The sequence below is a fragment of the Bubalus kerabau genome, chromosome 2 (genome assembly GCF_029407905.1).
Source record: "Bubalus kerabau isolate K-KA32 ecotype Philippines breed swamp buffalo chromosome 2, PCC_UOA_SB_1v2, whole genome shotgun sequence".
Taxonomy (NCBI): Eukaryota; Metazoa; Chordata; class Mammalia; order Artiodactyla; family Bovidae; genus Bubalus; species Bubalus kerabau.
The window spans coordinates 192,259,208-192,278,505 of record NC_073625.1 but is presented as its reverse complement, the minus strand read 5'-3'; the positions used below and the strand labels follow the sequence as shown (position 1 = coordinate 192,278,505).

The following is a 19,298-nucleotide window of genomic DNA, read 5'->3' as shown; positions in this document are numbered from 1 at the left end:
GCAGGGCTGGCTGGGTCGTTCCTGCAGCGTGCGGGGCGTCAACACGGCCACGGCCACCTTCTCACAGCGGCTGCTTGTGCCATTCCTGAGGTGGAGCCTGCCTGGTAGAGGCTGCAGTCCTTGTGCTGGAATCTGGAGGCCTGTCTGCATGTGTGTGGCCTGGGGCTGTGGCTGTACTTCCCCATGATGGTCAGGCATCAGCCCTGCAAGGGCAGGGAAGATGCTGTGCCCTCCACACTTACAGCCCCGCACTTTACAGGGTGGCTTCAGCTTCAGCACACTGGACTGTGGCTGGATCGTGGCTGACTGCACGGCTGAGGCCTTGAAGTCCATCCTCCTCCTGCAGGAAAAGTGTCCCTTTGTTACCAATCATGTCCCACGAGAGCGGCTTTTCGACGCTGTCGCTGTGGTGAGGCTGCTGGTTGTGGGGCTCCCATCCCTGAGGGTGCTGGGCACACCGAGTCTTGGCCACCCAACCACAGACCAGGTCTTGTCAAAGTTTTACATGGAGATGGCTCGTTTGGTGGCGTGTATGTGATTTATAAGTGATAGGCATGTGTGTGCTGGGAAGGGATCCCAGGTGGTCCCAGGGTGCCTGGTTGACAAAGTGCCCATTGTTCTGGGCCCCCAGGGTCTGGGCTGCTCCTCGGCTCCTTGCCTTGCACGGATTCTCAGGACCTTCTCTCGCTGGTTTTAGTTGCTGAGCTTGAGAAACCCCGACGGAGGGTTTGCCACCTACGAGACCAAGCGTGGGGGACACCTTCTGGAGCTTCTGAACCCCTCTGAGGTCTTCGGTGAGTAGTTGACCCGTCACGTGGCCATGGACTCAGGGGCCCCACATGTCCCAGGCTCTCCTGCCAGCGCCTGGAGCTCTTTCCCTGCTCGGGGGTGGGGGTTGGTACACAGTACCAACCAACTGCTGGTGGGTGAGGTGGATGTGGGCAGATGCTCTGAGGAGCCCCCAAACACCAGAACTGTCTGGGCTCCTCACCTTCCAAGGGTGTGGTGACCCTGGTGGTAGATAGAAAAGCTGTAGTCTGCCTCTCGGAGGTGGGGGGGACTCACTGGGGCTCTCGGGTCTGAGCCTGGGCCACTCCTGCTCTGTGTTCCGTGAGGGCCGGCCTGTCTCCTGAGCGCTCCTCGTGGAGCCTGTGAAGGGAGGTGATGGCGGGACCGCTCACCTGTGTCCTCCCAGGTGTGGTCCGTGTGCACCCTGTACATGGGTCTCCGTTTGCTGGGCTCCTGTAACTGGCAGGTGTGCTCCCATGCAGGCCTTTTTAGGGTGGGTGCAGCTCCGCTGTGTGCCCTGCTCTTTCACCCTCCTACCAGCTTGGCCATCCTGCAGCACAGACGGGCTTTCAGGTCACCTGCGCTGGGGCCACCCTCCCACCGGTGGCCATTTCCCCAGGCTGGTCGCCAGTGACGTCTCCTCTTCTCTGGAGGACAGTCAGGCACCGTGTGTTACGGCACTCTCCTGTCTCATGGTTTGGCGTGGATTGCCTCAGTCTTTCCTTCCATTTTCCAGGGGACATCATGATTGACTACACGTACTTGGAGTGCACCTCAGCAGTGATGCAGGCGCTGAAGACTTTCCACAAGCAGTTCCCAGACCACAGGGCCGGGGAGATCAGGTAAGGGGTGCTTGGCCACGCAGCACAGGTGCCATTAACTTGGGGCCAAGAACTCAGACAACCTTAATGTCATTGAGAGCAAGCCATTTGCTCACTTGGGTGCTAGGGCAGGGGGCCCATCTCAGAAAGGGGGCTCTGGAATGAAACTCATTTAAAAATGGAAGAGGTTCAGATGCTTCTGGATCCGGTTGTATGCCCTGAAGTATATCAAGTGTGTGTACTGGGGGTCAGAGTAGCACAGTTATACCAGAAAAGCTATTCTTTGCATCTTCTTAATAATGTTAAAAGAGGACATATGAAGGTGTACCTAGGAGATACCACGGGTTCAACTCCAGCCACTGCAAATGTCGGTATAATGTGGGTCACATGAATTTTTTGGTTTCCCAGGGCATTTGAAACTTATGTTTATGCTATATTGTAATCTTTTAAGTGTTCAATAGCATTGTGTCTAAGAAAACAATGTATATATCTTATTTAAAAGCATTTCATCGCTAAAAATTATTAACCATCATCTTACCCTTCAGCGAGTCGAATTGTTTTTGTAATAGTAACATCAAACATTACTGATTATAGATCACCACAACTCATATAATGGTAATGAGAAAGTTTGAAATATTGTGAGAATTACCAAAATGTGAGAGACATGAAGTGAGCAAATACTGTTGGAGAGTGGCCTGATAGACTTGTTCGACGCAAGGTTGCCATGAACCTTCAGTTTGTAAAAAAAAAAAAACATAGTATCTGCAAAGTTCATAAAGCAGAGCACAATAAAGTGAGGAATGCTCCATCTGTATTCAAATAATAGAATTTTTACATACACCTTTCCTGGTGCAGTTTGGCACATGTTCAGAGAAGCACACAAACCCTACATGTAGCCCTTGGGTGAATAATGAAGTATTCACCCACACACCCGTGTGACCACATCAGGCAAACACGTTACCAGAAGCTCCCCTCCTGGTTCTTCTCACTGTGATCCCAGGTGGAACCCCATGTCTGTCTCTGCTGTCAAATACAGATCCCATACTTGGTTTATGCATGTGCTGTCATGGATCTTTGGGGGTCTCTCAGTGGGTTATGATGAACCATCCTGCTGTGAACCCCCTTAGGCTTGTCTTTTGGGGCATAGAGGTTCCCATTTCTTGAGGATGTGGATGTGGACTTGCTGTGTTATGGGGCTTCTGTGCAATTTTTGTAGATTTTCCTTCATCCTTGTATGATTCTATTGTTTCATGATTCTTGGTCTTTATGTGCTTTCCTTTTTATAGATTGTTGGACTTGGTAAGTATTTTGTTCAGGATTTTGTCAAAGGTTTTTATTTTGTTGAATAGCTAAAGGGAAACCAATGAATCGTTGAAGTAGTAATTAGTAACAATTTATCATGCACACACCAAAAAAACAGTTTGCAAACCAAGAGTGTTCAAACCAAAACTCCGAATGAGAGTTGGGTATATATTGTTATAAGGCAGCTTATATTGTGAGAAAACAGAACGTTTATTCTTCACAATGATTGGTTTACAGTATTAAAATTTTCAGTGTTTACTTTGTATCAAGTTTGAGAAGTAGTTTTCTTTATGATTTCCAGAGGTGTAAACAAGAAATGACCCAGGTCAAGTTAGTCCTGCAAAATAAGCTAAATTAGCCTTTGTGTGTATGATTGAGCTGGTTTTGTCTGGTTGGGGAATTTTCAAGGCTACACTCAGGTTTTTGGTCACTGTCTTGGCTGGCTGAGAGGATCACCAGCCAGTGTCACATTATTCTTTGTCTCTACCGTTGGTGTCTCTTTCCTCATTAGTTGAATTGACAGATGGGAGGGCCATGTACTCATGATGTTCATCATTCACGTTGTTATTGCAGATTTCATCCAGTTGTCTCATTCTGCTGGCTGGCATTTGGCATGTGAATGGCTGCTGATAGACATTTAAAACCATTGAGAGTTTAATGTGATAACTATAAAAAGAACAACAGTCAAGATTGAAAAATTTCCCAGAGCCAAAATTTAATCAGTTAAGTAAATGGGTTATCATCAGATTCAGGTATTAGCTTTCTGACTCGACCTTCAAAAACTTTAAGCGGTAAACTATATGTAACACATATAGTGTGTCAGCAACTGCACGTCCTCAGTGTTTTTCAGTAGGAAAGGCACACGGGGGCTTTACTTCAGGAGGCAGTATTGCACACGTGCTTCCACCTAAATCAGTCCTTTATATGATCTGAGCCATCAGGTAATTCTGAGAGGCATTTCTGTGGAAACAATAGAAAGCAATGAGTAATAGTTAAAGCAAATTATAATTTCAGTTTCTGAGTTTGGGGAACAGCCAGTTGAGACAATTTCTGGGTGTTGGGTTCAAAGCATTGTCAGATGAAGTGAGGACCTGCGTGGCAATCAGATAAGATAGTCCTGGTTCTCAGTGGGAGTCTCTGGTGATCTTTCTGAGTGGCCACATAGCAACAGGCATGAAGACTGTCCTCGCATGAGCTGTTGAAGTTTGTATCAAGTTGTCCAGCTTTTGCTTGCAAGGTTTGGGAAAATGGCAGCATTCGTTTTGTAGTGAACTCAGAAGATGGAAGAAAATTGGAAGTGTTAGTTTGAAGAGTTCTAGCCACATAGGAAGAAATTAGAAGAATTCAGGATTCAGTCCAGTGTACACTGAGAAAACAAACTTCAAAGACAGTTAATGATACTAGTATCTAATGTACATCAGTTCAGTTCAGTTCAGTCGCTCAGTCCTGTCCATTGAGTTGGTGATGCCATCCAACCATTTCATCCTCTGTCGTCCCCTTCTCCTCCTGCCCTCAATCTTTCCCAGAATCAGGGTCTTTTCCAATGAGTCAGTTCTTTGCATCAGGTGGCCAAGTTATTGGACTTTCAGCTTCAACATCAGTCCCTCCAATGAATACCCAGGACTGATCTCCTTTAGGATGGACTGGTTGGATCTCCTTGCAGTCCAATGGACTCTCAAGAGTCTTCTCCAACACCACACTTCAAAAGCATCAATTCTTTGGCGCTCAGCTTTCTTTATAGTCCAACTCTCACATCCATACATGACTACTGGAAAAACCATAGCCTTGACTAGACGGACCTTTGTTGACAAAGTAATGTCTCTGCTTTTGAATATGCTGTCTAGGTTGGTCATAACTTTTCTTCCAAGGGGCAAGCGTCTTTTAATTTTATGGCTGCAGTTACCATCTGCATTGATTTTGGAGCCCAAGAAAGTAAAGTCAGCCACTGTTTCCACTGTTTCCCCATCTATTTGCCATGAAGTGATGGGACCGGATGCCATGATCTTAGTTTTCTGAATGTTGAGCTTTAAGCCACCTTTTTCACTCTCCTCTTTCTCTTTCATCAAGAGGCTCTTCATTTCTTCTTCACTTTCTGCCATAAGGGTGGTGTCATCTGCATATCTGAGGTTATTGATATTTCTCCTGGCAATGTTGATTCCAGCTTGTGCTTCTTCCAGCCCAGCGTTTCTCATGATGTACTCTGCCTATAAGTTAAATAAGCAGGGTGATAATATACACCCTTGATGTGCTCCTTTCCCAATTTGGAACCAGTCTGTTGTTCCATGTCCAGTTCTAACTGTATGCAGTTCTTCCTGACCTGCATACAGATTTCTCAAGAGGCAGGTCAGGTGATCTGGTATTCCCATCTAATGTACATAATGGTATATTATTGAAGAATAGTTTTTCTATCCATAGTAACCTCTGTTTCTGTCAAAGATACCCAAGTCCACTTTCAATAAACTTGTCCTGATTATTTATGTAAGTGTAACTGGAATAGTGACTGACCATGTAAGCTTTTTAAAATCTGTTTTGCTGAAGCTTTTCATGAGGAATCTCAGATTAGACCTTCAGCGTCTCTTTAGGCTAAGAGGCCAAGCCAAGGAATTGTCCAGTTATGGCCTGTTACTGAAACAGATTTGTATTGAACTTTCACAAATATGTATTGTTATGAAAAATTAGAATGTTTAATAGGAGTTTTAGAATCGATCTGGGGAGAAAAAGATAACTGTTTACCAAATTGCTGTAAGTTAAAGATAGCTTAAAAGAGAAGAAAAGGGGTTCTTTAAATTTAGAAAATGAAATGATAAAGAATGAGCAATGTTTTAAATTAAGTTATACAAATTATAATTACCTTCATCAGTTCATTTAGTCTCCAGTGATTAATGCTTGTTGATCTTGATCTTTTGTTATCAGTTTTATGAATTCACCAGTTTTCTGCCAGAGTTTTGGAAATTTTTACCCAATTCAGTGTTTTGATCCTAAACTTATCAGAAACCTTCATTCTAGAGGACTTGTCAGAGCCTTTTCCATGAATCTCTTTGAAGATGAAGCACTTTTGCAGGAATATTTTTGCAAAAGCCGCAAAGTAAAACAAATAATAACTATTTTTAAATAATAATAACTGTTTGTAAATGACAATAATTGGTATTATGACTGATGACATTATATCAAGGCATACCAGATTTTGGGGAATTTCATGATTTCTGATTGTTGTTTAGTTGCCAAGTCACGTATGACTCTTTTGTGACCCCATGGACCATAGCCTGCCAGGCTCCTCTGTCCATGGGATTTCCCAACCAAGAATACTGGACTGGGTTGCCTTTTCCTTCTCCAGGGGATTTTCCCAACTCAGGGATCGAACCTGTGTCTCATGCATTGCAGGTGGATTCTTTACTGCTGAGCCACCAAGAAAGCCTGTGTTTTTTGGAATATTTATATTAACAATTTCCATATAAATATTCCCTAAAAAAAAGTTCAGCCTCTCTTCTTATTTAACAATATTTCCCATGAAATTTAACACATAATGAAAGTTAGACAGTTGTTAAAAAATTTTTTTTTCTTTCTTTTAATAGAGAAGACTCAGTTTTCTTAAGTAATCAAAGACTTGATAAAGACAAATCATAGAATTTTAGTTTCCTAGGCATATTAAACAAAAATCTTTCTTATTAAGATCAGACCAACAATTTAAGAAAAATATCCTTTTAAAAAAGAAAAACAAATCCTAATTTTGTACCAGTGTGATTTTAATATTCAGATTCTTCCTTTTTAAAAAACTAGCATAAAATCCATTCTAATCTTAGTTGACTTGACTAAACATAAAATTCCTTTCTTAAGATTCCTTTTCTATAAACCTATACCTTTTTACATACATTCAGGTTTTGTCCTTTTTCCTTTTTTATTCTGGAACAATCATTTTACTTTAGAACAAAATTACTTTCTTTTTTCCTTGAACGAAAATGCATATTTATCCCTCATGCCTTCTACTGAAAACATACATCCGACTTCTCCTATATAATCCACTTTTTTCATCCGTATTATTTCTTGTAGTTTTGTAAACAAAGGAACAAGCTTAGCTCTTTTGCAAATCAGTTTTGGCAAGGGAACTTGCTATAGGCAGTTTGTATTTTCTTTGAAAAGCCTCTTTTTTAAATGCTGTCGTTTCAACTTTATTAGTTCAAATGTTATTTTCTCAATTTCAAAAACTTACAAAGCTTATCTAGAAAGGATGCAAGGCAGTTGTCACCCTTGAGTGTGTGTGTGTGCGCTCAGTTGCTTAGTTGTGTTCGACTCTTTTTTTTTATCCTGGCAGGATAGCCTGCCAGGCTCCTCTGTCCATGGGTTTTTCCAGATGAGAATACTGGAGCGGCAACACCATTTTCTCCTCCAAGGGATCGTCCCGACCCACGGGACAAGCCCATGTCTCTTGCATCTCCTGCATTGGCAAGCAGATTCTTTACCACTTCACCTGGGAAGCCAGTTGTCACTCTTAGAGGATAGCATGATTGCCTGTGAACTACAGCAAATGATTGTGAACTCTTTCTACATAATACAGTTAAAATAAACCATATGCTTTTTGAAAATTACATTATGAGATTCCCTTGTGTCTACGGGTTCATCCTGGCATTGTTTGCTAGAGTGCGAAGGACCAAACAGGCAGGGATGCAGGATCCCCACATAGCTGCTGAAGGGGGTTGCTCTCTGAGTTGAGTAGGCAGAATAAAGATTTGAAAGATGGGAGAAAAACTTCTGAACTGGTGGCAGCTTCAACTATAAGCTGTGACTGTCTTTGAAAACTCCACCAGAATTACCAGCCTTGCAAGTAGTTATAAGATTGCTCCCTGGCTGAAATCTGAAAAGACAAGGCAGCAAAGCAGGGGCCTATCAGAGAGCGGTTGCACCTGGCTTTGAGGAGTTACAACTGTGTGCAGGACAGGACGGGTGGTGTGGCTGTGCTGGCCTGTTTGGTGCACAGCCCTTTGGTACTCAATTTGCTGACCTATGAGAATGGTGATTTTCAAACATGTGGAGTCATTCTTTAGAAGAAATACAGTGTACATTACTGCCTGTAGCTTTGCATGTAAAACCATGGAACTGAAAGAAAAGTTTAATAAATGGACATGTGTTTCTTGTTTTCAGTATATGCCATGCATGCATTCTATTTTGTACTTTATGAAACTATTACTTATATATAGACAAATGAATCTATAACAAATCTATCTATAAATTATGGATAAAATTGAAGGTGTACACTATTTCTTTATATAGATATAGGTCACTATTTCTTTATATAGATATAGGTATAGATAATATATATTTTCTTTCTTTTACATGCTTATGATTCTTTTTCTTTAGAACTATAGAAAAGACAGATTGATCTTTGTAATGGAAGCAGATCATTGGTTTCCAGAGGGTGGAGGGAGCATCAGGAGCATAAGGACACATTAGGAGGATGGTTTGTCCATTGTCCTGAGTATGACGATGCTTTCTCAAGTGTATGCATGTCGTAGAACTTACTAAATTATATACTTCAAGTAATATATCATATGTCAATTATATCTCAATAAAGCTTCTTAAAAAAAAAAAACCTAAAAACACAGGTACCTGTATCTTTGCTAGGCCAAAGAAGAATGAAGTCCTTCACCATAAAGAAAAAGGATATTGAAGTCGGGAGAAAACAGGAATAGGTTAAAGGTCAGACGAGTTGGACTGCACCTCAGTGGGGCTCCACCAGCACTTTTTAAGGTGGGCTTGTCAAATAGCCAGGAAATCCAGGCCCGCTAGGAGGAGAGGCACTGGCACAGGTAGCGCATTGTGCCCAGGCCCTTTCAAGTGTTATGTCCCTGATCACAGTGTAGGACACACTTCCCAGTCTCTCGGCGCTCTTTGAAATGGGTCTGTCCACTTGGGCCTGTCCTAGACCTGCTAAGCCAGAGCCTGCATTTACATAACATCCCAGATGATTCATAGATTAAGTTTGTGAACTGCTAACCCAAAATATCAATACACAATAGTCTTTCTTTTTTAAAATTAATTATAATGTTAATCATAATTCTCCAATAGTCTATGATCAAAGTTTGAGAAATAAGAAGTTGCAGTAAGTCCTCCCACATAGGAGGAAACTCTCTTGTGCTGTGCTGTGCTTAGTTGCTCAGTTGTGTCTAACTCTGTGCAACCCCATGGACTGTAGTCTGCCAGGCTCCTCTATCCATGGGGATTCCCCAGGCAGGAATACTGGAGTGGGTTGTTATGCCCTCCTCTAGGAGATCTTCCCAACCCAGGGATCGAACCCAGGTCTCCCGCATCGCAGGCAGACTCTTTTACTGTCTGAGCCACCAGGGAAGCCCACCCTGGGTCCTGCAGATGCTCCAAGGCACATGCACAGCTGCCCGCTGGGCCCTGGGGTAGGGGATGGGTAGTGCTTCTGTGCTAAAAGCGGAGAATAGTTATCCTCCAGTCCTTCAACAGTTGGCAGGCTTCCAGAATAGTCATGTTGGACACATTCTGCCACTGCAGCTGTCCTCCTGGTGGGAGAGGGACCCCTGTGCTGCCTGCCCTGCCATCTTTCCAGGATCATCTGCAATTGATTTTGATATTGATCTTCTAGCTAAACAGTTTGCTAAACTTTAATGAAGTTTTTAATACACTTTGTCTCATATAGCAGTCTTAGGTTTACAGAAAGATTGCATAGAGGGCTCCTGTTTAGCCACTTCCCTCCCACCTTGTTTCCCTGTTATTAATATCCTGCATTATTATTAATATTAATAATATTAATATACCTGCATATTAATATACCTGCATTTGGTACATCTTTTTTTAATTTACAATTGATGAACCAGTATTGACACATTATTGTCATCCCAAGTCCACAGTTTACATTCAGATTCACTCTTTGCATTAAAAATTTTTTGGTGCTGACATAATGGGTATTGTGATTTTAATTTCAGAATCAAATTGTTCATTGTGGTAGGAAAACAATTGTCTATTGTATATTAATCTTGTATCCTGCAACCTTGCTGTAATTATTTAGTAGTTCCAGGAGTTTTGTGGTTGAGTCTTTGGGATTTTCTATGTAAATAATCAGGTAATCTGAACAAAGACAGTTTTATCTCTTCATCCCCAATATGTATACCTTTTATTTCCTTTTCTTGTCCTATTGCTTTAGCTAGGACTTCCCATATGAAGTTGAATAGGAGTGCTGAGAGTAGACATTCTTGTTCCTGATTTGGCAGGAAAGCATCTAGTTTCTCACCACTAAATATGATATTAGCTATAGGTTTTTGTGGCTGCCCTTTATCAAGTTGAGGAACTTGCGGAACTTCCTTTATGTCCCTAGCTTGCTGAAAGTTTTTTTTTTCTTATCACGAGTAAGTGTTAGATTTTGGTAAATATTTCTTCTATAGCTGTTTATTTGGTCATGTGATTTCTCTTCTTCTTTAGCCTATTGATTTGATAGATTGCATTATTAGATTTTTCAGTGTTGAACCAGTTGTTTCATACCTGGGATAAATCTCATTTGTGATATGTTATTCTTTTCATACATGATTGGATTGGATTTGCTAATATTTTATTGAGGATTTTTTAATGCCTGTGCTACTGAGAGATACTGATCTATAGTTTTCCTTTCTTATAATGTCCTTATCTGTTTTTAGTATGCTGTGCTCATCAAGTGAATAAGGCAGAATTCCCTGTTCTGGTCTTTGGAAGAGATTGTAGAGATGGTATAATTTCTTCCTCAAATATTTGGTAGAATTCACCAGTGAATCCATCTAGACAACTCTTTCTGTTCTGAATAATTGCTTATAGATTCTTTTGGGTTTTCTCTTAGAGAAAGCTTACAAATGACATATTTTTCCTTTCAGTCCATAGGCCTGTAGTCCATTTTCTTGTTTCATTGCCCTGGCTGAGACCTTTAGTATTTTTCTTAGCAGAACTGGTAATAGTGGCATCTTTGTTGTATTTCCTGATTTTGAAGGACAATGCTTCTAATATTTCTCCATTAAGAATGACATTTGGAAGCTTGCATCTGTGTCCAGTAATGAACAGCCTGAAGTTTTTGCTTTACCACATCACTCTTATCTGGCTGATTAAGAAGCTTACACTGAGCTCCCAGAATGAACCAGAGAAAACGTTCCTTCTTCTTTGTATTCCCTAAAAGAGTTTGTGTAAGATTAGAATGATTGCTCTTGGTGATTTAGTAGAATTCACTTATGAAATGTCTAGACCTGGGCAAAGTTTGTTTTTTATGCATATCTTTAGTAGTTGTAGGACTATTCAGGTCCTTTATTCTTGAGGCGGTTTTGATAAGTTAATATTCTGAGTGATTTGTACATTTTGTCTAAGTTTCCAAATGTATGTGTTTTTCTTTTTTTCACTTTTTAATTTCTGCTAAAACTAGAGTCATACCACTCTTTTCATTGCCGAAGTTATTTATTTTTTCCTTCATCCTTTGTACTAGTATCTCTTGCTGGGTGACAGTATTATGACAGACTTGGTCGCCCAAAGCAACACACGTCTATCACCTCGCAGTTTCTGTGGGTCAGGAGTCTAGGCATGGCTGAGCCAGGGCCCCTGCTCTGGATTTCCCTAGGTGGCCGTCGGGATGCTGGCAGCGCGGGGGCCTCACCTGAACCTCAACTGGGGTCTGCCCCAAATGTGTGTGGTTGTTGGCCTGTTTCCATCCCCTGTGGGTTGTTGGCCCCAGGCCCCATGTCCTTGTTGACTGCTGGCTGGAGCCACCCTTGAGTTCCTGCCACATGGGCCTCTGTACAGTGGCTCCATGACAGCCAGCAAGGGTGGGTCCAGTAGCACCAGGGAGTCCATCCGCCAGTCAAGGGGAGCTGGAGGCAGTGACCGTCAACTTGCAGGGTCAGCTGGCTACATGCAGGTTATGGGCCACTGCTCAACGATGACATGGGCTGAGTGCCTGGGGGCAAGTGAGCATTGTGGGGGGTGAGTCATCCTGAGGCTGTATGCGTACCTTCACCTCTAGCCTTTTCAGAGAACCCGGTCTTCTTCAGAAGTATCAGTTAGGCCTGTGACAGATCTTCTCTGCCCTCTGAATGTATCATTTTCTCTCTCACTTTATGTTTACTTAGAAAATTTCATTTGTGTGACTTGCTGCTGCTAAGTCGCTTCAGTCACGTCCAACTCTGTGCGACCCCATAGATGGCAGCCCACCAGGCTCCCCTGTCCCTGGGATTCTCCAGGCAAGAACACTGGAGTGGGTTGCCATTTCTTTCTCCAATGCATGAAAGTGAAAAGTGAAAGTGAAGTTGCTCTGTCGTGCCCAACTCTTAGCAAACCCATGGACTGCAGCCTTCCAGGCTCCTCCATCCATGGGATTTTCCAGACAAGAGTACTGGAGTGGGGTGCCATTGTGTGACTTAAACCTATCTATATCACTGACCCTGTTTTTGGTGACACTGATCCCCTTTGTAGCTGCTTCTCCTGTGGGCTTGTCCCTGAGGTTTTCTCTCCTTCATTTCCTCTTTTATCTGCCTCTTCGCTCTCCTCCTGTGACCTGTGATTGCTATTCCTTCAGCCTTGTATCTCCTCTATGAACCATTTGTCTTTACGTATTTTAAGGAAGATCATGCTCATACTTATTTTATGTATTTTAAGGGAGATCATGCTCATATTGGGCACAATAAAGGACAGAAATGGTATGAACCTAACAGAAGGTGAAGATATTAAGAAGAGGTAGCTGGAGTACACAGAAGAACTATATAAAAAGATCTTAACGACCCAGAAAACCACTATGGTGTGATCACTCAGCTAGAGCCAGACATCCTAGAATGCAAAGTCAAGTGGGCCTTAGGAAGCATCACTACGAACAAAGCTAGTGGAGGTGATGGAATTCCAGCTAAGCTATTTCAGATCCTAAAAGATGATGCTGTGAAAGTGTTGCAGTCAATATGCCAGCAAATTTGAAAAACTGAGCAGTAGACACAGGACTGGAAAAGCAGTTTTCATTCCAATCCCAAAGAAAGGCAATGCCAAAGAATGTTCAGACTACACAATTGCACTCATCTCACATGCTAGCAAAGTAATGCTCAAAATTTTCTAAGCCAGGCTTTAATAGTACATGAATCATGAACTTCCAGATGTTCAAGCTGGATTTAGAAAAGGCAGAGGAACCAGAGATCAAATTGCCAACATTGTTGGATCATTGAAAAAGCAGGAGAGTTCCAGAAAAACATTTACTTCTGTTTTATTGATTATTCCAAAGCCTTTGACTGTGTGGATCACAGCAAACTGTGGAAAATTCTTCAAGAGATGGGAATACCAGACAACCTTATGTGCCTCCTGAGAAATGTGCCTCCTGAGCAGGTCAAGAAGCAACAGTTAGAACCAGACATGGAACAGTGGACTGGTTCCAAATTGGGAAGGGAGTACGTCAAGGCTGTATATTGTCAGCTTGCTCATTTAACTTATATCCAGAGTATGTCATGTGAAACGCTAGGCTCTAAAATCACTGCAGATGGTGACTGCAGCTATGGGATTAAAAGATGCTTGCTCCCTGGAAGAAAAGCCATGACCAACATAGACAGCATATTAAAAAGCAGAGACATTACTTTGCTGACAAAGATCCGTCTAGTCAAAGCTATGATTTTTCCAGTAGTCATGTATGGATGTGAGAGCTGGACCATAAAGAAACCTGAACACCGAAGAATTAATGCTTTTGAACGGTGGTGTTGGAGAAGATTCTTAAGAGTCCCTTGGACTGCAAAGAGATCCAACCATTCAATCCTAAAGGAAATCAGTCCTGAATATTCATTGGAAGGACTGATGCTGAAGCTGAAGCTCCAATACTTTGGCTACTTGATAAGAAGAACTGACTCATTGGAAAAGACCCTGATGCTGGGAAAGATTGAAGGCAGGAGGAGAAGGGGACGACAGAGGATGAGATGGTTGGATGGCATCACCAACTTGATGGACATGAGTTTGAGCAAGCTCCGGGAGCTGGTGATGGACTGCAGTCTGGCGTGTTGTAGTCCATGGGGTTGCAAAGAGTTGGACACGACTGAGTGACTGAACTGACTGACTGATGTTCTTTCTTCTGAGGCAGTAGAGTGCAGGGTGAGAGCAGCTGGTGCACTGCTGCTTTGCTGGAATGGACACCACGATGTCCCACTGTGTTGCAGGGAGACCCTCGAGCAGGGCTTGCAGTTCTGTCGGCAGAAGCAGAGGCCTGATGGCTCCTGGGAAGGGTGAGTGCTGCCTGTGGGTGCAGATGCCAGGGGCAGGGGTGGGAGGGGGACACCGTGCTGTCCAGAAGTCTCTGGACATGCTCCTGGGCCTTCCCCCACAGTCACTGCTCAGCGTTTTGCTGGGCAGTGTAGCCAAGCACATTGGAAGTACTTGGTGGCCTGATGGCTCCTCACCCACTTCCTCTGGGCTTGGATCTGGCTTGTGGAGCTGTCCATGGAGGCCAGGTTGGGCGGGTCTGTCTCCGTGTTGAAGGCTTATGGATGTTTTCCTTGGAAACAGATGCAGCCCCTCCCTGCACACCAGAGGGTGCTGGGGGTGTGCCTGCAGCCTGTTGTCTGGCGCCCTGCTGAGAACTCAGGGACCGGGCTGTTCCTCCTTGTCTCCCTCCAGCTCCTGGGGTGTGTGCTTCACGTACGGTGCCTGGTTTGGGCTGGAAGCCTTCGCCTGCATGGGGCACACCTACCATAATGGGTGAGTGCAGGCATTTGCCCTGTGGTGGGAGGGGGTCTTCTCAGCATAATACTCTGCTGGGGGGGGTTTCTTCCTCTGATGTTTGACTTTGGGGTTGTTTTTACATGCTTTTAAACAGTGAGAGAAGATCAGTTTTCCAGAAAAATGTATGAGGTGCTGTGCCTTGCTGCTCTGCAGAGCCTCCTTGCTCGTGTGGGGCAGGAAGCCTTCGGCCCTCTGCCCTCCCCCAGCTCACCTGCCCCACCCAAGTCCCACACCTGGGCTGGAGCAGGAGCAGCCACAGGCCAGGAGGCTGGCCAGGCTGGGTTGTGTCACATTCGGGAGCCCATCTGCAGTTGTCTGGTCATCTCCCCAAATCCTGTGATGCTGGTACCTCTGTCCCTTTCACCTCCCCTCTGGCATGCTGAGTGCAGGGGGCCCACACCCCCGTCTCCATTACCCAAGGAAGCCTGGCCAGGGTGAGGAGGGGCAGGGATCCTGCCCAGAGTGATGGCTCTGTGTCTTCTGTCTCTGCAGGGTTGCCTGTGCGGAGATCTCCCGGGCCTGTGACTTCCTGCTGTCCCGACAGATGGCAGACGGAGGCTGGGGGGAGGACTTCGAGTCCTGCGAGCAGCGTCGCTATGTGCAGAGTGCCCAGTCCCAGATCCACAACACGTGCTGGGCCCTGATGGGGCTGATGGCTGTCAGGTGGGGGCTTGAGGCCTGTCCTGGAGCCGCGAGGTCGGGTGGAGGAAGGACAGTGAGCTGGCAGCCAGGGTGGGCACAGCAGCGGAGGGAGGGGGAGACCTATGGGCCACCTTCATAGGTGACAGGTTCACAGGGCCAGGTGGTGGGTCCTGCGAAAGACCTCTGGACAAGGTCAGCCAGGGCACAGGCTGTCAGGGCACAGGCTGCCAGGGCACAGGCTGCCAGGGCACAGGCAGCCAGGGCACAGGCTGTCAGGGCATGACTGTGCGGCAGCACCTGCAGCGGCTCTGCGTCACAAACGTGCTCAGGCACATGCACACGTGACACGCACACGCAGAGTCACGCACACAGACGTTACGTGGTGCCCCAGTCTGTGTCCCCTGTTGGATTTGGGGCCATTGGGAAACCTCCCTAAACCCCTCAGAGGAAGGCCAAGGGTGTGGGCAGGGGCAGACAGGCTGCACCCTGACCTGAGCCATCGCGCCTCCTGGTGCCTCATCCAGCAGCGAGCGAGGTTAGGCCCCTGAGGACAGCTGGCCAGGTGGACGGGAGAGCACTGCTCATGGCAGGGACAGCTCTCTTGGCCACAGGTGGGCTGCCCTCCTGCCCCTTCGTCTCCATCCCAGTGGCATTCCCGCTCCTCGGGATGTCTGGAGGACTGACTGTTCCCAGCGGGCCTGGAGGTTCAGGGTGCCCATCATCGGGCAGCGTTTCTCATCCTTGTCCGTGCTTGGCTGTGTGAGCCTGAGGACCCAGCCAGAGGGGGTCTCGTGCAGGGGGCGGCGGGAGTGTTCAGTGCCCCTCTCCCCCAGGCACCCTGATGTGGCGGCCCTGGAGAGAGGAGTCAGCTACCTGCTTGAAAAGCAGCTGCCCAACGGGGACTGGCCCCAGGTACGTGTGGCTCCCCCCACAACAGGGCCCCATGCCCCTCATGGCCTGTGGGCGGGGTTTCACCTGGGGGGTTTGGGCGTCACAAACATCACCAGGGTTGGAAGCAGGTCTGTGATGGTGACAGGTCCTGATGGCCGGGGCTGGTGCACACGAAGCACTGGCTGGTGGCAGGGCTGGTGGTCTCTCACTGAAAAGGAAGGGTGGGAGGGCATGGGGTCATGCGACCAGGGCAGGGTGATGCTCCTCGGATGAGTCCAGATGAGCCTGCGAGGGGCTGGTGGCCCAGGCTGAGGGTTGCTGCAGGGCCTGGGGTCCTAGAGGTGGGGGGGTGGTAGGCCCGCCTGCTGAGGTCAGGGTCCAGTTCAGGGAGCTGTCCTCCACCTAGTGGAGCCGCTGTGTTAACCCTTGTGTCCTTTCAGGGGAACATCAGTGGGGTCTTCAACAAGTCCTGCGCCATCAGCTACACTAGCTACAGAAACGTCTTCCCCATCTGGGCCCTCGGGCGCTTCTCCCGTCTGCACCCCGAGAGCGCCCTCGCTGGCCACCCTTGAGAGCACGCCTGCGGGTGCCTGGGCGGGTAGGGGGGTGCTGGTCTCCGGAGTTCCAGCGGAGGTTGGGGCAGGGTGGGGCGGGGCCTGCTGCAGAGGTGGGGCCTTCAGACTTGATTTCCAGCTGGTGGAGCAATTTCCGGCTAGAGGAGCACTGGTGAGGGGAGCAACAGGATGAACCTTGACGCTGGATACAGCGCATTGCGTTCGTGGAACCACCTGGAGCGGTACCTGGTCTAGCTGTGGGTAGGTCTGGGAGCTTTCCTGACCCACCGCTGAGTTCGGGAGACCAGCGGCTATGCCTGGTACGCATCCTGCTGCGCGCTGACGAGGGCCTGCTCGCCCTGCCTCTCTCTGGCTGAGGGACATGCTAGTCTCATCACCCCCGCAGGAGAGGCTGAGCCTCGCTGTTCACCGAGGCCGGTTGGGCTGTCCGGGATTGGGGACCAGAATCGGTGAGTGTCCGGGGCTGCTTAGAGGAGAGCCCCTCCCCAGGTCTAGGTTCAGCCAGCTTGTGGGCCGCCAGCATGGCTACCTCGAGATTAGAGTTGTCTCCTAATGAGAAGAGCAGGAACCTGAGCTAACTCGGCGTGAGGGGTCGTGAGTGGCCCCACATGGGGACGACCCTCATGCCCCCTCCAGGGTGCTGCCTCTCAGTTCTCCTCTGGCTTCTAAATGCCTCTGGTTTGGCGTGTGTGGACTTCGGGCTCAGGTTGGAAAGTCTGAGTCCTGGAATTGCTTCTGACTTATGAGGATGGGCAGCTCACACGCTCAGGGTTCCTAGGAGTGTGGCTGTGAAGGCATAGAGCTTTGATGAGGGCCAGAACCAGGCCTGGTGTCACCCCCGGGCCCCATATGCTTCTCGCCTACCCCAGGGCTGGAGCGACCCATAGAGGTGCCACCTCCCCTTTTGATGGCAGCCCCAGCCATGCTCCCCCAGCCAAGTGCTCTCCCTCAGACAGCCAGAGACGCCTGGATGCCCCCCTGCTCCCACCATTCCTGCCGGGAACTCTGAAGGTCTCTCAGAGGCTTGCACCCTGTGGCCTTGCTCCCGCAGGTCCTGGGACCTCCAGTGCTGTCCCTGACGTCTGTCTGGGGCTCGCCTGCGAGGAGCCTTTCCTGAGCTGCCCCATTACCCCTCCCCCCAACTACCCCAGGTGGTGGTCCTCCTGCTTCAAGCTTTGCAGGGCCTGGGCACAGGTAGGCAGGCAGGTCCTGCCGCTCTACCAACCACCCCACTGGCACCTAGTGGTGTTTAGCTGTGCTGGTTGAATGTCAACACTCTGCAGGCACTTTTAAATGAGTGTTTATGTTGCTGAAGGTGCTGTGCTGGACCCTTTGGGATCTGTCCACTTTGCTCTTGTTCCAGCAGCAGACGGTGGTTTACCAGTTTGCTCCTGGCAGTGGACACTGCCAGGCATGACCGGGTCACTGGACAAAACACTAATTAAGCTTCCCGAAAAGAAATGAACTCCACCTTTATACTGAAACATTATTGGAAGCCACGTATCTCACCAGTTACCTTAGTACCCAGATCCAGCCACTGGGCAGAGGCACGTAGTGCTCTTGTCCTGGGAGCCGTCTTGGGTCTTGGGTCCTTCACGCCCCCTGGTGGACACTGGACCACCGCCCCTCAGTCTCAGGGGAAAAGGAACTGCACAAGATAAGCAGGAGGCACTCTAGTTATCTGAGGGAGAAATACTTGCCTCAGGCTGATTAAAAATCAAGTTCTCTATCCTGGGTGAAGGATTAATGGGTCTTGATTCACACTGCTTTTCTTTTGGTTATCGGGAGCAAAATCTGAATGTTCACCAGGACATAAACCAGATCTGACCCTTTGAGGGATTCTCTAACCAAAAGTGCTTAACGCATAATAAAAAATGTACCTCCAAGAAAGTACTTTCCTTACTGAGCATAACCAGTGTTGTTACCTAGATCTGAATTTTTTTCTGGTAATAAAAATGTCTAAAAACTGATGCCATCAACTGTGGCTTCCTCATTCTCTCAGCTCTCAGCAACTAATTACAGGTTAATTGGCTGGCTTGATTTAGTTTCATCTCTCCATCTGCAGTAAAAAGTTTTATTTATGACTCCCGTTGTTTAAAAAAAAAAGGTTAGAAGCATAAGACAAGGGGACATGAAGGCCAGAAAGTCAAAGGGGACTGGGAGGGACGTTGCTTGACTTGCTTGGTGTTGTCAGCCTCTAAGCTCCTGGCTCGGCTTTCTCCCTGCTGGTCGGGAAGGGGCATCTGAGTTCTTCTCTTCTCCATAAGGCATCTGGGTCACAGCAGGATCACAGGAACTGCCCTTGGAAGTGTCCACGTTGGAAGCTAGAGATGCAGCCCTGGAGAGCTCAGGAAGCTTCCCAGGTGCCCTGGGGCAGCCAGTCTTGACATTGGTTGTGTTTTTCACTTGGAAAAATGCACCTCAAGGTTGCGTTTTTCACTTGAATTTCTGCTGCTGTTCTACAGACCCTCCTTTCTCACTCAAGGTTAGGGTGGTACTGGTAACTTCAGACTTACTTGTTGTCTTTAGTGATAATGATTCACCCATTAGTTTCTGTGAGCCTATTATTGTT

At 46.8% G+C, this 19,298-nt stretch overlaps 1 protein-coding gene across 2 annotated transcripts in view; it reads left to right on the top strand.

Moving 5' to 3' along the window:
- The window catches only part of LSS (lanosterol synthase), a 30,924-nt gene extending 12,228 nt beyond the window's left edge, over positions 1 to 18,696 (top strand). Inside the window, exons 15-22 of one of the 2 annotated variants that reach the window (XM_055569859.1) lie at positions 260 to 409; positions 698 to 794; positions 1,526 to 1,631; positions 14,057 to 14,122; positions 14,514 to 14,594; positions 15,111 to 15,281; positions 16,094 to 16,172; positions 16,592 to 18,696. In XM_055569859.1, coding sequence (XP_055425834.1) covers positions 260 to 409; positions 698 to 794; positions 1,526 to 1,631; positions 14,057 to 14,122; positions 14,514 to 14,594; positions 15,111 to 15,281; positions 16,094 to 16,172; positions 16,592 to 16,723 — 882 coding nt within the window. In that variant the 3' untranslated portion in view covers positions 16,724 to 18,696. The remainder of the gene's footprint in view (positions 1 to 259; positions 410 to 697; positions 795 to 1,525; positions 1,632 to 14,056; positions 14,123 to 14,513; positions 14,595 to 15,110; positions 15,282 to 16,093; positions 16,173 to 16,591) is intronic. The other variant, XM_055569861.1, reaches the window with a different exon arrangement.
- Positions 18,697 to 19,298: the final 602 nt, after the last annotated feature.